This window comes from Brassica rapa, chromosome A01 (genome assembly GCF_000309985.2).
Source record: "Brassica rapa cultivar Chiifu-401-42 chromosome A01, CAAS_Brap_v3.01, whole genome shotgun sequence".
Taxonomy (NCBI): Eukaryota; Viridiplantae; Streptophyta; class Magnoliopsida; order Brassicales; family Brassicaceae; genus Brassica; species Brassica rapa.
The window spans coordinates 16420086-16431089 of NC_024795.2; the positions used below are offsets into that span (position 1 = coordinate 16420086).

At 31.5% G+C, this 11004-nt stretch overlaps 1 protein-coding gene and 1 long non-coding RNA gene across 4 annotated transcripts; both read right to left on the bottom strand.

Annotated features, from left to right (window-relative positions):
- Window positions 1-291: 291 nt before the first annotated feature.
- Window positions 292-5962, bottom strand: LOC103847660. 3 transcript variants are annotated; one of them, XM_009124748.3, is made up of 3 exons: window positions 3385-5962; window positions 2215-2892; window positions 292-2132 (listed from the first exon to the last, which is right to left on the bottom strand). In XM_009124748.3, the coding sequence occupies exons 2-3, from the start codon at window positions 2869-2871 to the stop codon at window positions 480-482; spliced, it is 2310 nt and encodes a 769-aa protein (XP_009122996.1). In that variant the 5' UTR covers window positions 2872-2892; window positions 3385-5962; the 3' UTR covers window positions 292-479. The 3 variants fall into 3 exon arrangements, with proteins under 3 accessions (XP_009122996.1, XP_009122995.1, XP_018511309.1); XM_009124747.3 differs by having other exon boundaries at window positions 3406-5961; XM_018655793.2 differs by lacking the exon at window positions 3385-5962 and having other exon boundaries at window positions 2215-3377.
- Window positions 5963-7327: 1365 nt separating this feature from the next.
- Window positions 7328-9246, bottom strand: LOC117133418. The gene is made up of 2 exons (XR_004457206.1): window positions 8014-9246; window positions 7328-7608 (listed from the first exon to the last, which is right to left on the bottom strand). It is a non-coding gene; the product is annotated as an uncharacterized LOC117133418 (long non-coding RNA).
- Between the last annotated feature and the right edge of the window lie 1758 nt (window positions 9247-11004).

Sequence of the window (11004 nt, forward strand, 5' to 3'; positions counted from 1 at the left end):
TAATGAGAAGTTGGACAAAGAAGTGAAGCGGCCGCAACAGATTAGCTGCTAGGAACCAAATCGGCCTTGAATGTACACTGTTGTGACTTTAAACACCCAGGAGAAATTGTAACTAAGATGTGTATGCTTTAATGTGAATCATTAATCCCACTGGATAATACACATGATATACCCGAGAAGACTACAAGATTGCTCTGGTTAATGTACTGGAAAGGGACTAGAACCATATCTTTCTTTATTTAACTTAAAAAAGTTAGCAAGTTTGAAGTAATTTAGATCATATTAATTCAATTAGCAGTTAAGAAACGGTTTATTAGCTATGGATATGTAAAATGAATCAGATTCTATGAGGCAAAGAAACAGAAGAAAATGAAAAAGAAAAAAAAAATCTGTCTAAGGAGCTTTCGTCTTCTATACACATTTCTTCAGATCAAGTAAACGCCCAAAAAAAGACTCATACAAGAGTTTTTAACACTTGTTCAACGACGCTTAAAAGGAAACTTTAAAAGAATTGGAGGACGTTTAGGGGAGTCGGTTGTCACCTTGTTCGAATCCTCTGTTTGATCTACAGGCTTACTCACGTTTGTTGCTTTATCCGCAAGAAAGCTCCGTTCCAAACCCTCTGGTTTACTTGATGTGGTTTCCTTTACAACAAAACCATTGTCTGACTCACTTTGAGTTGCTTTGGCTGAGTGCTTGATCCTTGTAGACATTTCGCGTTTTATCGGTTTAGATGTACTTTTCAAGCTCTTTGCTGTGTAAAATCCCGATTCAAGAGCTTCAAGAGCACGAGTTGTCAATGGCCTCTTTCTTGTGCTTTGTCTTCTTGGAATATCTGTGTTTGTCTGTTGGTTCAGCTCTTCCTCTTCTTCTTGTTTTATTGATGCTGTTTGATGAGTGGAAAGACAAGTCCTCTTGTTTGAGCCTGGCATGGAAGGAAGCTGAATAGGTTTCTCGTGCTGTTGAGAAGCTTCCATATCATTTGAAGAGCTTTTTTTGTCCCAACACAACCGATTTGAGTTCTCTTGTTGTTGTTTCTCCAGTGAACATAACCCATTTGGTTCAGTTTCTTCTGATTTCTCAGTCTTGATGTTCATCAACTCAACCGATAACTTCGGACTTTGACCAAAACGTTCTATATCTTTCCTTACACATGTACTGAGCCGCCTTCGCTTAGTCAAAGGAAAAGATTCGGATGATTTTCGGACAGACCTCTTCTTTGACCCAACACTCTCCAAAGTCTCACCAGACAGCTTAGGAAACTCCCAAGTCACACCTGTATTGTTACCTGATTGGTTCTCATTATCGGGCAACTGTCTCCGTCTCCTTATCCCTGATGACTGCCCACTTGTATCCACAATCATGAACCTCACCGGCTCTTCCACCAGTTTCTTCAATCCCTTCTTTTCCCATTTACATTCACCAGCAAAGTTGGCTTGCTCCAACGGCATCATTTGGGATCTTTCCACAGAAGGGCTGTTATCAGGATTCTTCAACTCTCGAAATGTACACAACTTGCCTCCTAAAGCCAAACTAGTGGTGTCCACAACAGTGAACTTCATATGATTAGAACAAGAGTCTGGAGACCTGAGGTAACGGTGCTTAGAGTGTTGGTAACTAGTCTCTTCACTGGAAGGTCTGATGTCTGCTGTCTCAAATTCAAGAAGCTCAGGCTCGGCAACAACTTTTTTGAGAATGTCAGCGATGGAATCAAAGTAATGATTCTGTTTAACGAGTTTCCGTCTAGAGAACGTTTCTACCCCAGGGATGAGGAAGACGATGTTGTCTTTAGATTTGGTGTCCTTTGGCTGCTCGGAATGCCACCCTCTGGCTAGCAAACGCGGCCACACAGCGTCCCAAAAGATATCATTGCAACGGGCTTTGCTTAGACGGGAACCGCCATCAAGTTTTTCTATTATTTCCTCAGATGTGAGTGAAGTGTATGCTCCTAAACCAGCAGAGGAGACTGTGAACCACTGTTTCGATTTCACTGGTTCTGTTGTTAGGACTGTCAGATCTTTGTCTCTACCGATCGCTACGGCTTCTACAAGAGATTGGAGACCTACTAGTTCTTTCACTCCAATAATGTATCTCTCCAGAGATATATTCCCTTCAGCAAATGACTTTGAAACCTGTTTAATGGTGTTAATATATAGACCTTGTTAAAAAAAACATATTCACACATTTTCAGTGTAAAAAAAAAGAGAGACTCACATTCACAAGCTTCTTTTTCTGAGATTCATCGGTGATGCTGGGAATCAAACAGGACAACAGGTGTTGTAGCCTCCAACCTGAATAGAGCTTCTTGCCTTGTATACATTTCCTGCTTTGCTTCTTGAGTGCGTTAGACCAAACCTTGTGTTTAGCAGATTTGTAGAACCTTCCGTAGTAAAACGAAAGTATATCTCCTGTTTCTTTGCTCTCTAACAGCTTCTTCACCTGAGTAAAGTTCTTCCCGAATGTATATAAACCAAGAACAAAGCCATCTACTTCCAGATCATCCCAAGAACTCGATGGTGTCTCCGGCACAGCTTCAAGAGTCATCCTCCGCTGCTTAGTTCCCGTGTTCCTGCGGCTTCTTTTATTTTTCAGAGATTTGAGAGACTCGCTCATGTCGACATGGTCATCTCCAAGCCCTTGTCTATCTTTATATTTGGTGTCTATCCACGTTACTTGGAGAGGTAGTCCAACAACAAAGGAACCAGAGCCAAGATCATCTGAAGCTAGAGAGGGGTTCTCTGGATCAGAGATCATAGGAGGTATCTCAGCCTGATATTCATCCCCAACACGTACATCAACTTTGGGATCACCACAGGCAAATTCTTCCTCACAAGAACCACCTTCCATAGGATTGTTTTCTTCAACCATCATAAGAACTGTCTGCACAAACACCTTCAAGAACATACCAAAGGCTAAGGCAAAAAGTTTCCGGTAATATCATATAAAATAGATAACGCAAAAATTACATGAAACACCAAACACTTGAAGATATAAGATACAGAGAAATTGGAATCTATTTGTGAGAAAATCAAGATAAGAGTGCGATACGTTTTGACCTCAACTATTTTCAGAGCGGAGCATCAAAAGATCCAAGAAACGCCGCATCAAAAGCGTGAAAGGAGAGACCCAGAATCAAGAACATTATATATAGGGAACCCAAACATCAACAAGGACAATGATCCTATAAACCCATGTAAAGAGATAAAGACGAAACAATAAGAGTCGTAGTCAACCACTGGAATAGAAGATAAAGCTGAGATCTTTTGTCGCATAGAGACAACGTGAAAACACGAATTCTACAAAAGATGGATACTCCATGTAATAAAGGAGGGCATTTACCACTAACGTTTTGCAAAACCCACGAGAACACAGAACGTGAATTACCTAAAACCGAGATTTGGTAACCTGAAAAGGCTTTCCAAGAAAGACAAGAGATGTTTCAGCTTTGCATTGCAGTGTGATTTCTCAAGCACCGAAGAGAAAGAGACAGAGAGAGAGATCACTTGGCCGCTCTTTCAACACAAGTCTTCGCGAGAGAACCAACTAATGAACACACAAAAAGGTGTACAAGTTTCACTTAGAGAAAGGAAACGAACTTCCAATTTATCGAGCAATTTCTTTTTTTTTTTGCTTTTCAGTGATTTTTATATTGTACAAGATATGAGCCCGTTGCGTTGCAACAGATTTTATGTAATGTTTTAATTTAATATAAAATAACTTTCTGTAATGTTTTAATTTAATATAAAATAATAAATCATTTTATTATAGTTTTATGATTATTTTTTTGCATATAGTTTGAGATTTATTTTATAATTAAAACTCATTCTTACACATAAGTTTAAATTACCCGGACCTCACAATGGATTCTCTCATTAATCCGGAATCTCGAACTTGGAATTTACATGTAATCAGGATTTTGGTGGATCCTCATGATGTAAAAATTATTGAAAGTATTTCATTAAGTAGAAATCTGATGGAAGATAGGAATGGATGACATTTTACTAACAATGGGAAATACTCGGTACAATCAGGTTATCATGTGGAACGGGTCTATCCTGACAAGATAAAACCACCAGAATTTTATGGTCCCACAGTGGATACACTAAAAGCTTTCTGCTGGAAAGTGCGATACCCTCCGAAGATAAAGCATTTCTTATGGCAACTCCTTTCAGGATGTATTGCGGTAATGAAAAATTTAAAAGCAAGAGGGATACAAGGGGATATATATTGTGCTCGATGCGGAAATCCGGAGGAATCAATAAACCATGTATTTTTTGAATGTCCTCCAGCACGTCAAGTGTGGGCATTATCTAAGATACCATCGCATTCCAATATTATTCCTATCATTTCTTTTTTCGCTAATATGGATCATCTTTTTTGGAGAGTCACTCCAAAGATGAATGATCACCAATTTGCATGGATATTATGGTATATATGGAAATGTCGGAATAACAAAGTTTTTAGTAATCTGGATATTGATCCGAAGGAAACACTTAAAATAGCAGAATTAGAGTCATCACTTTGGACTGAGACACATGTAGTAAATGACCCAACGAGGGGGCATCGGGTACAGACCAGTCCGACACTAGCGACGCCAGGACGATGGCGCTTCATAGATGGATCATGGAAAGATAAGGATTTATTTTCAGGGCAAGGTTGGTATAGCACTTTACCGGATTTTGATGGTTTATTAGGGGCGAGGAATGTAAGGGCATGTCTCTCACCCCTTCATTCGGAGGTGGAGGCATTAATTTGGGAAATAGAATGTATGAAGAATTTAAGACAGTTTCAAGTAACGTTTGCAACGGATTGTTCTTAATTGGTGAAGATGGTTTAGGAACCAGAAGAATGGCCAGCATTTGAAAGTTATCTGGAAGATATTAAGCTCTTAAAAAGAAGTTTCCTCAACTCAGACATCGTTCATGTACCCCAGACGGAGAACCTACGGGCAGATAGCTTAGCACGCAGTGCTAGGAAACAACCGTCCTTCGTCGTTCACATGGATGCGAAGTTACCGATTTGGTTTACAGAGTCAATATGAGTCTGTAAATGTTTGATGTTTAAGTAAATATTTGTCTTTTATAGTCATGGTACATAGATGAATTGTTATAAACTTTGTACCTAGGATTATATAAAATACTATATCTAAACGTTTAAACTGAACACACCCCGAAATAAGAAAGTGAATGAAAAGTAAAAAGAAACGAAACTCAAATACACCAATCGAGTCAATGACAACATTATATACGTTCTTATGTATTAATTTAATGTTTTATTAAATAATTCTTTAAAATTTTATTTTTTTAGGATTTAAAAAAAAAAGGAAAACATTATATTTTATAAATCTCTTTTTTATTTTCAATTGAAAAAATAATATTAAATACTCTCTTACAATTTTGTATAAGATTTACAAAAAGAAAATTAGTGTCATATAACCTATTACAATTATCTTCTCCATAGAATTTTGAGAAAAAAAATTTCTATCAAATAATTATTTTTAGTTATTAATAAATAAAATTTACAATTCATATCAATACTAATTTTACACTTCTTTTGTTAATTAAATAATTTTTTGTATCATTTTCATCATCAAATACTCTCTTAAAAATATTACAATTATCTCTTGGTTATGACTTAAAAATATGATACAAACTTTTTTTTTTAAGATTTTTTATATTAAAAAGAAAAACAACTATCAAATATTCTTGTACAGTTTTTTCAGGATTTTAGAAAAGGATATTAATATTACATAATCTCTTACAATTATATTTTTTCTAGGATTTAGAAAAATAAAATTTCTATCAAATAATTATTTCCAGTTAATATTAACTATTTTTAAAAGTTGCCATTTTGAAAATTCATCTTTTCCAATATCACTAATATTTGTTTAAAATTTTTCTTGTTAGTTAAATGTTTTTTTACTATCATGTTTATCATTACTATTAAATAAAATTTTACAATTATCTCTGGTCATAATTTTTTTTAAATAAAAAAATCTTAGGTGGTTAAGATTAGAAAATAATTTTTTTAATTTCAGAAATCTCTTTTATTTAGAATTTTAGGAAAGGAATAATTTATTTTCACATAATGACAGTTTTTATTGACACATTCATAATCTATTTTTTTTAATTAACACAGGTTACAATCATATCACGTGAAATATTTGAAGTTAATTTTGGTTTATTCTTTTTTAAACAAAATTATTAAAAATTAAAGTTAGTTAATTATAAGAAAAATAGGATTATTTTTACATTTTTATTTTATTTAGACTTTTGAAAAGGAGATTAATTATTTTATAATTAATTTTTCTTTTAGATTTTTATAAAACTATTTTATTTTTAATAGACAAAAATCTCTTTATTATTTATATTTTTTTATACATACAAACAAATATCCATCATATTCGCACATACTCATGTACGATAACAACATCAAAATAAAAAATTATGTTAGTATCATAAGATGTAATAAGGATAATAAAAAGTTGAGTTGTATCAAGAAATTAAAAGAAAATGCTAAGGTAATACTTTTCATGTAAAATACTATTGTGTTTTGTAAAAAATAATATGTGGAAGCTTAAACCTAAATATAGATGTGAAATATTTGTAGCTATTTTTGGTCATACTTTTTAACATTCAAAATTATCTATTAAAAAGGAAAACTTAGTTACTTATAAGACAATAATAAGAGTACTTTTAAAATTTTATTTTAATTAGGCTTTTAAGAAAGTAATATTATTTATTTAAGAGATAGTTTTTATTCATGTTTTTACTAAATAATTTATTGTACTTGTAGGATTTTATAATTCGTTTTTGTTTAACATTTTTTCTTAAAAGTTAATATTTATCTTTTATAAATCTCTATCTTTAGTATCTCTTAAAACAAACATTATAATAAATAATAATAATAAGACTATGAAATAATATTTAAAATTATTTTTTAAGAAAAAATCGTTTTTATTTTTTTAATATATATTTTTCTGATTATGACAAAGTTTAACACATATCACATTTTTAAATATATAACCAACATTGTCACAATCATGTAAATTAGCAACTTTGAACAACCAACATTTTTAAGAAAAAATACTAATAATAATAATAACACTATTAAATAATATTTATAATTATTTTTTAAGAAAGATCATTTTCATTATTTTAGTATATATATTTTTGATTATGAGATAGTTTAACACATATCACATTTCTAAATATATAACTGACATGTGTCACAATCATGTTAATTAGCAATTTCGAAGAACCAAGCTCAATATAATATTTTATAATTATATTTTCATTAAAATCTAGAAAATAAAAATTATATGAGAAAATTGTTTTCACATATTTTTTTAGGATTTTAAAATAAGAAAATTTCTAAAATAATTACTACAAAGTATTTTAAAAAAAATATTTTTTACTATTAAATAATTTTTAAAGTAGTTTTTATCAAAATTTGTTTTTATTATCTTATTATATATATTTTAAATTATTATATATTTAAACATATTTCACAACATTATAAGAAAAATTATTACCAAATAGTCTTTTGCAATTATCTTTTGATTATGATTTAAAAAAAGGAAATTACTATTAAATAATATTTTAATTACTTTTTAATTAGGAGATAGATTAACACATGTCACATTCTTAAAATAAATAATTGGCATGTGTGGTGATCATGTTAATTCACAATTTTGAAGAACCAAGCTTTTAGAAAAAGAAAATTCTATTAAATAAATGGTTTTCAATTTTTTTTGTAGGATTTTGAAAAAAGAAAATTTCGAAAATAATTATTACTAAATTAATAAAAAAACACTTTTACTATTAAATAATTTTTAAAAGTAGTTTTTATCAAAATGTGTTTTTATTATCTTATTATATATATGTTTAATCATTATATATTTAAACACATGTCACAATATTATAAGGAAAATTGTTATCAAATAGTCTTTTGCAATTATCTTTTGATTATGATTTAAAAAATCAAATTAGTATTAAATAATATTTCAATTACTTTTTAATAAAATTTGTTTTTATTAACATCTTAGTATATATATTTTTAATTATGAGATGATTGACACATGTTACAATCCTAAAATATATAATTTCCCTGTGTCGCGATTAGGTTAATTAGCAACTTTGAAGAACCAAGATTTATATAATAAGATTAACTATTATTTGCCAAAAGGTGATTTATTAAATTATATGCATTACATATTGCAGTTTTTTAAGGAGTGAGAATGAACCCATAAGGTTTTATTATATAAAAACTTAACGTTATTAATGATATTGTAAGAAATTTTACAATGACGTACAATAAAAATAAAAATACAAATAAAATAGGTAAGATGATGAGAAAAACAACAAAACTCATGAAATAGAGTGAGAAGATGATTCTCATTGAAAAGTCGTTTTTAACGCGAACACTCAGATATTTGATTTACCTTGCATGAGTAATAAAAATTTAAATTTGTATTTGACTTGTTAAAAATGAGTACTTGTTACTACTTTGCACGCCAAACAACTAATATTTTTAAAAACTTGTTACTTGTTTTGGACTTGTTAGTATCTTTGTTCAAAAAAAATATACTTGTAAGTATCTAAATTTTGCTATTAAATACTCGACTGATCATGACAAGTACTTGAAGAGTCAAGACGATATAAAACAAGTAACAAGTATAAAATGAGTAATGAGTATTTGTGTCCAACCATAAATGTAAGTAAAAGACAAGTATTATTGACAAGTAACAAGTATGTAAAAAGTATCAAGTGATGGGACATTAACGAGTTAAGTAATATTAAAAAATATAATGATATTTGACTTGGTCTTGCAAGTAATGAAAATTTTCAGCTTATTACTTGTCTTCACAACGCCAAGTACTTAACTTTTCAAGGTGGATACGAGTCGAGCATAAAGTTTAACACGATTAAGGAATAATGATGTCCAACTCTTAATAGAGTATCAACTCTATTGATTTTCTTGTGATCCATAAATCTTTGTCGCATTAGAAACATCAATTCTCTTTGTTGTATTATATTGGTTTAATCCAATTTAGATCTATATATATTCTTAGTCTGATACATTGATTTAATCGTAAGACACTACAAGAAAACATCGGCATACTGAAGGAAAAAATCGTCGGTATATCGTCGGAATAACGCTATTCCGAGGACATACCGACGAAAAAAGTCCTCGGAAATATCTCCTCGGAAATTCATATTTCCTCGGAATTCCGTCGGAAATTTCCGATGGAATTCCGAGGAAACAAAATTCCGAGGAAACTCCAAGGACACAAAGTTCGTCGGAAGGTTCCTCGGAATATACCGAGGGACGCCTTCCTCGGAATATTTCGATGGAATTCCGATGGTCCAATCCTCGGAAGTTTCGACGAAATATTCCTCGTAATGTTTATCGGGAAATTCCGAGGAACTTCTGTCCCTCGGAAAATTCCGAGGAACTTTCTTACCTCGGAAAATTCCGAAGAATTTCAGTCCCTCGGAAAATTCTGAGGAACTTTCTTCCCTCGGAATTTCGAAAAAATTAATTTTTTAAAAAAATTAATTTTTTTTTAAAAATTAAAATTTTTAATATTTAAATTCGAAAATTTTAAATTAAAATTAAAATTGAATAAAACATAAAACATTAAAACATAGTAGATAATATTCAAAGTTAAATAAAACATTCCAAGTTTTTGGTAAAAAAAAAAAAAACTACGGGTCTGAAATATTCGGGAACACCTCGTTCGGGTACATCCTCTTCATCATCTTCATCATCTGCTCGTTCAGCCTCTTCTGGGTCTCATAGCCCGCCTGTTGAGCTGCCATCTGGGTCTCCAACGCAGATATCCGATCATCCTTGTCCTTCAGCTGAGCCGTAAGAACTTCTGGATCAACATATGCCGGTGGTGCAGAAGAAGGAGCAGCCGACCCGGAGCGACGACCCAAACCGACCAAACGTCCCTTTTTCTTTGGAACCGACTGAAATATAAATAACCAAATTTAGATAATATAAATTGATGATAAAACAAAAATCAAGAAATAATTAAATTGAACTTTAAAAAAAAAAAAACTTACCGATTCAACGATTTCGTTGATTCGAACCCGGGACAAGTTGGTCGAAGCCGTCGAATCGTCATCATCGGTTTGAAGCTGAGACACTTCGTCATACACCTGAGTTTGGACCAGGTCGACCACGTCCCTCACAAGACCATCATCAATCTGGCCGGTTTTCTTGTTGGTATACGCTCTTTTCATTAGGGCGAGATCATCAACCGGGTCGCCCTCATTTTCTTCCGCCTTGAAAAAAAATAAATTAAACAAACATTAGAAATTTGAAAAAATGCACAAAAAAAAATTCCGAAACTTAAATAATTGAAGAAAAAGCGGTTGAACTTGCCATGCGATCCGCCAGAGTGGCAATAGATTGAGCACCCAAGTTATGCTTGTAGATGCCCTTCCCTTTACGGTCGCTCCTGCGGTTGTTGGAGTTGGTGTAAGAAGTTTCTTTCGTCTCTTCCTTATCCCAATGCGCACACAACTCCTTCCAGACCGTGTCGTTCATCGACTTTGGGACCTTTTAATTTAAAAAAAAAAAAGTTTAATAATTTAAAAATAGTTTAATAAATTAAAAATTGTTAATAAATTAAAAACTACCTTGTTTACTTCCCACTTCTTCTTCCACTCGTACATCTGCTTCCATAGTTGTCCATAACTTTATGGACAAAATGGTGATAGATAGAGAGCGTATCATCGGAATTCCAGTTGAATTCTTGCTGAAATAGTTTAAAAATAGTTTTTAAGCACAAAAATATAAATAGTTTAATAATTACAAAAAAAGTTTTAATAAATAAAAAATAGTTTAATAAATATAGAAAATAGTTTAATAATTACAAAAAAAAGTTTTAATAAATAAAAAATAGTTTAATAATTAAAAAAATAGTTTTAATAATATTTAAAATATTTAATAAATATAGAAAATAGTTTAATAATTACAAAAAATAGTTTT